General features: G+C 37.6%; 1 protein-coding gene across 2 annotated transcripts in view; it reads left to right on the forward strand.

The window, feature by feature from the left end:
• The first annotated feature begins 592 nt into the window (after window positions 1–592).
• The window catches only part of mazb (MYC-associated zinc finger protein b (purine-binding transcription factor)), a 14136-nt gene continuing 8726 nt past the window's right edge, over window positions 593–6002 (forward strand). The window contains exons 1-4 of one of the 2 annotated variants that reach the window (XM_079594658.1): window positions 593–1380; window positions 1565–1715; window positions 3580–3953; window positions 5870–6002. The exon at window positions 5870–6002 is cut by the window's right edge and continues 115 nt beyond it. In XM_079594658.1, coding sequence (XP_079450784.1) covers window positions 1348–1380; window positions 1565–1715; window positions 3580–3953; window positions 5870–6002 — 691 coding nt within the window. In that variant the 5' untranslated portion in view covers window positions 593–1347. The remainder of the gene's footprint in view (window positions 1381–1564; window positions 1716–3579; window positions 3954–5869) is intronic. The other variant, XR_013795596.1, reaches the window with a different exon arrangement.

Below are 6002 nucleotides of genomic sequence, written 5' to 3' on the forward strand. Positions count from 1 at the left end.
GTGGATTTGTCTCGTTTTGACTTTGTTCTTAACACATTTTGTTCAGTAGCTAGGCTATAGAAAAATATAGTCATTCCCAAATTCTTGGGAGGTTTTACATTTACAAACATCTAATCTTCACTATATCCGACATTGATGTCTGGCATCAATAACAAATCCGATAAAAATCCTCTACGTCATTGCGACGTGCCCTTTAAGACGCGCTCGAGGTTACTGCGTTTTCATTCATTCATAATTACAAGACACTGACACAAAGTACGATCTTGTACATATAAATAAAATAAAATGTTGTAGCCTACATTCATGTAAAAAATTATAAAAAAAAATGGATATGGAATTTGATATGGCTTGTTTATTAATAGCTACACACATCCTTTTGGGGTTCGTAAGGTTATACAAACCAAACATAGTCTTTAACCAACAAAGAAAAAACTGCAAGCAAATAATCACATAACGTGTTTACATTTTTTAATATATAAATGAACGCAGTGCAGATTCATTTCTAGAGGTCATTTTGTCTCGGTCAACAGACTGTAGTCATGTGACGTCACCAGCGCGATGCTGTTACTGTATTTCTGTCGGCTCAGTTTCTGAGAGGAAGCAGGAAAGCGACGGAAATAGGAGGGGGAGAGAGCCATCCATCCCTTTAAGAACAACTGGGACATAGCGGAGAGAGGAAAAGGAGAGGAGGGGGTAGAAGAAAGAGGAATTAAAAAAGAAAAGGAAGAAAGAGACAGGGGTGGGAGGGAGAGAGAGAGAGTGCGCGCGATAAAAAAAGAAAGATGACATCCTGTGAATTGAAGCACCGAGGTGGAGCGGCGGGCTGCGGCCGGGCTCGAGTGTTATTCGTCCGGGTCACGGCTTGAATCCTACAGCGAGGCTTCGACAAACACCCGATTGGCCTGTCGGGGGGATCGAGGAAAAAAACACTGATTTATACATAGCAACCTTTAAGTTTGACTATTTAAAATGCGTCAAGCGCATGACGTATAACCGTTTTTTTAACGTCTAAATGCCTCAACTGCTTTTTTATAATGCATGTTGTAAGAGTGTAGGAATAACATTTATTGGTTTCCGATTTTAAGTCATGCAAATGAATAAATAGCACGTTGTTGTAATGTCTCGGGTTAAACTTGGATTGGATAGTGGTTGGATAATTAAACACTAAATAGTGTGCATTATCGCCTGTTAATCTAGGCTGTTAATTAAATATGTAATTGGGGGAGTAGTTTAAAAACACATTTAAACACTATTTGCAAACTACAGACGATTGAAAGGATGTCAGTTGTGCGCTATTAATCTTGATGATTGTGTAGTTGATTATAATATCCATCGCTGTGGAACAAAATGGATGCCGCGTGGAGCAATTTTCTCTTCCAGGTGAGATTTAACGGTTTGTGTGTGTATAAATAAATGTAAATTGATGTGAAATTCATGCTATTACAAAGTTGTAACCACATTACTACATTGAAATTGCGAGGAGGTTCACTTCAGTGATACCTATTACCTACCAACACTGAAGTTTTAAATTCAAACTTAGTACTTTGTGATTGTTCTTTCCCAGACCACACCTTCCCAGACCCAAGTGGAGGGGACCCTCCAATCAGAACTTCTGCCAGTCCACACGACCTCGCCTCAAACCCCGCCCAACGAGCACATAGCTCCGCCTCCATCGACAGTGGACACTGCTGCTCTCAATGAGGACCCTGTACCTGGTGGGTGAGAGGGAGGGAGGATTGGAGAAGAGTGAGGAAGCTGGCTGGGAGGGGTTGGAGGTTTTCTGTGGTTGCTCAGTTCCTCAGAGGAGTGCAGTAGCACGGCTGTCTGGAATATAGTCACGTTGTCTAACTTCAGAGAAGGCTCTACGATTGATCTTTTGTTATGAAATTTTTAAGATCCTAACTCTATAAATAGGAGCACGGTCATAAAAAATCTGGAAATGGGGGGAAACCGATGGAATGGTGTGGTCACATATGTAGTCAACATTTGAAGTGGATCAAAAACTATCATCAAAGTTATACATTTTGAACAATACCCGTTCTTGTCTTAGGACAACTTTGATGAACTTGTTTTGATCCACTTCAAATGTTTAGCTGGGAAAATCCAGTCATTTCAGTCGGAATCCGTGCAAACGAATTTCACGCGAGGGGGAAATATTTCCGCATGCAGATTCCACAATGAATTTGCCGCTTTGACCAACAAAAAGTTGCTTTTTTAAAACTGGCTTTCTTTGAGAGTTGTGCTTAATACATCACTAGACCTTTTTTGCTTGCAAAATCTTGTCAATGTTTTTGGAAAGTCAAAAAGTTCTGTGCTTCATAGATTTCTACTATTGCTAATATACAGGTGAAACTCGAAAAATACATTAGAATATCGTGCAAAAATTCATTTATTTCAGTAATTCAACTTAAAAGGTGAAACTAATATATGTACACTCATTACATGCAAAGTGAGATATTTCAAGCCTTTATTTGTTATAATTTTGATGATTATGGCTTACAGCTTATGAAAACCTTTTCACAATATTCTAATTTTGAATTTGGGGTTTTCATAAGCTGTAATCCATAATCATCAAAATTATAACAAATGAAGGCTTGAAATATCTCACTTTGCATGTAATGAGTCTATATAATATATTAGTTTCACCTTTTAAGTTGAATTACTGAAATAAATGAACTTTTGCACGATATTCTAATGTATTTTTTGAGTTTCATCTGTATAATGGACCTTTTTTGCCCTGAAGTCGTAGGTCAAAAGTGTGTCTGTAAAGGTGTCCTCCACATTTACCATTGTATCACTACACTATCAACAATAGATCTTTTTTTGCCTGTGAAATTTTGCCAAATTTCTTGTAAAGTCATAGCTCAAAAAGTGTGTCTGTAAAAGTTTGGTCACATATATTGTTGTTCAATGAATTTTCACAGGCAAAATCAAGTCACTTCTGTGGGAATCCCCTCAATCAAGAATTTAGCATGAGGGAGAAAGATTTCCCTATGTAGATTTTACAACTGGTTCAAGTTGGTCTTGCAAAATTGCCGCATGGACCAACAGAAAGCTACTTGGTTTGTAAGTGACACAATTTTTGCAGGCAATATCCAGTCATTTAAATAGAGATCCAATCCGCCTGGGAAAGATTTCACCAAAGCAAAGTTCAAGTTGGACACGCAAATTCGTAGGTCAAAAAGTTCTGTGCTTCATACATCGCTACACTATTGACAATAGATAATGAATCTTTTCTGCCCTAAAGTCGTAGGTCAAAAAGTCTGTCTGTAAAGGTGCCGTGACATTTACCATTGTACGTCCAGTCATTTCAGTGGGAATCCATGCGATCAGGAATTTCTCATGAGGGTGAAATATTTCCACATGCAGATTTCGCAATTGGTTCAAGTTGGTCACACTAATTTGCAGCTTTGACCAACAGAAAGCTGCTTGGTTTTTTAAAACTTCTGTGTGAGCTGTACTTCATGCATTGCTGTACTATTGGCAATAGACAATGTACCTTTTTTTTTTTTTTTTACCTTAACTGTCTTATTACTGATTAGTAACACTTTTTTTTAAATATACTTTCCATCCTATCAGTGAAGCCAGTGTCCAGGACGGCCCGTGCGGCTCATATCTGCTCAATTTGCAGCAAGCAGTTCAAGAACAGCTACAACCTGCGGCGTCATCAATCCGTCCACACTGGCATCCGCATGAAGGGGGGCTCCCAGAGCCAGGAGACTGTGGCCAAAGAGAGTGCAGAAAGACACACAGTCCCCCTCTCTCTCCTTCACCTCTCCATACCCCAGCAGCAAACCCAAACGCTGCCCCCTAATGCCGTGCTGCCCCTTCCCCACACACAAATCCTGGTCACTCAAGATGGAAACAATGTTACCATGGAGAGCATGGCTTCCACTGTGACCGCCCTCCCTCCTCCGGCTGCTGTTGTCATGGCAACAGGGGAGCCTGTACAGGTGGGCGCGTGTGTGTGTGTGTGTGTGTTTTCTCAGATTCTGCATTCAGTGGCAATTTAATATACAGTTGTTTTGTTCATATGTAGAAGCTAAACTTTTCCAAGCCTTGGATATACTTGGTCGCACAAACATACATTTGCAGACTATGCTTTTATAATTCCCATGGTCAGGAAAAAACAAAAAGTTTTATTAAGATCAAAGTCCTATTGGAGTTATCTGCACACTAATAAATATAATTATAAAATTATAAAAGTTCAAAAGCTTGCTAGCTGTAATTACTTCTCTTTTGATTTGATATATTTCTTGATTTATTTTTGCTAAAGGCAAAAAAGATTTAAATATTATCAAATACATCTGTTAATTTTTTAGGTAACATCCCAATTACTCAAAAAGAGAATTTATTTAAATTAATTGTATTTTGCGGAATAAAATGTCACACTGTCGTTTATATGTTAATATAACATATACCGGTAAGTGATTTACAGTGCAGTGCTTCACTCTGAAACCGGCAGCTGGAAAAACTGTCAAAATAAGGTTACTGTTTGTAAAAATGTAAAAAATTAAGATGTAAATATTGGTACCGTAATATTACAGTAAAATAAAATTACTTTTAATACTTTTTTATTTTACAGTATGACCTATCAATCAAACAACAGAAAGCATGTAGCAGATTGTGCAATATATTTTTTAGCAAAATTTTGATCATGTTGATCATTTAGAGGTAAAGTAATATTATGTTACTTGCCGTTTCTTTGTGGTAATCATTAAATCAAAATATTAAACAAAGAAATCTATTGTATAACACTATTGTACTGTAGAATAAAAAATTAAGTATTAAAAGTAATTTTATTTTACTGTAAAATTTCTGTAGTAATATTTACGTTTTCGTTTTTACAAACGGTAACCCATTAAACTTTTATTCTGACGGGTTGCCAGCTGTCGGTTTCAGAGTGACGCGCTGCACTGTATATCACTCGTGAAATCAGCATCTTAACTGCTCATTAAAGGTAAATGCCCCTGAAAATCAGATCCAGGCGATGATAATTAGTTTCTGACATAGCCAGTAATATATTACATGTTTGCTGGTTGTATATATAAGGTGGAAGAAACAACACAAAACAAACCAGTAACTACACTGTCTGTGTGGTTCGAAACTGTACATAAGCTAAGCACAAGTTGTTTGTTTGTTTGTTTTTGAGTGATATTTGATGCATCAGGCTTTTATGGCTCATATCTTGACAGGAGAATATGGAGTTCACAGACTAGAGGAAAAACACCTCAAATTTATTCAGAGGCTCAAACCCAGCAAAAATATGCAATTTGTGCAGATGCTGATATTTATGTGGCCAAAAGGATGATGCGATATGAAAGTCAGTGAGATCTTAATAACAGGATAGCAGACTACTTGCATAAAAGCATATACATATCAGTTGCCTCTGTGTATCCTCTGAATAATGTCTTAGAGATTTGATCATAAAACCATTTAAATATCATCTTGCTAATTATTATTGTGGGGCAAAACATTTAATACAATACAAAGATGATTGAGAGATGAACATATAAATGTTCCTCAAAAGCCTGATGGATCATATTTGATACTCGCATTAAAAAGAAAAGAAAAAAAAAGATGCATGGATAATCTATTAAACCTTTTAAAGTTGTTTTATACATTTTGGTTGCATTTGAAGAGAGAACTTCCATATCATTTAATGATATCACCGAATTCACAGTAAATGAGCGGAGCCAGTCTGAGACGCTTAAACACGTATAAATTACGTGCTTCATCTGTAGCGCGTGTATTTATTTGATTAAATGGCAGCCTGTGTGATTTGACAGGTGCACTATTTCGATTTTCTAGCTGTGCAGTTCCACTTCAGACAGTCGTATGATCTTGTCATTTCCCTTCTCTCCTTTAGAGGCAAGTAAACCAGAACCCCAACCCTGTGCGTAAAAACCACGCGTGTGAGACCTGTGGTAAAGCCTTCAGGGATGTGTACCACCTGAACAGACACAGGCTCTCCCACTCGGACGAGAAGCCATTTTCCTGCC

The sequence above is a fragment of the Phoxinus phoxinus genome, assembly GCF_949152265.1.
Source record: "Phoxinus phoxinus genome assembly, chromosome: 21".
In the NCBI taxonomy this organism is placed as follows: domain Eukaryota; kingdom Metazoa; phylum Chordata; class Actinopteri; order Cypriniformes; family Leuciscidae; genus Phoxinus; species Phoxinus phoxinus.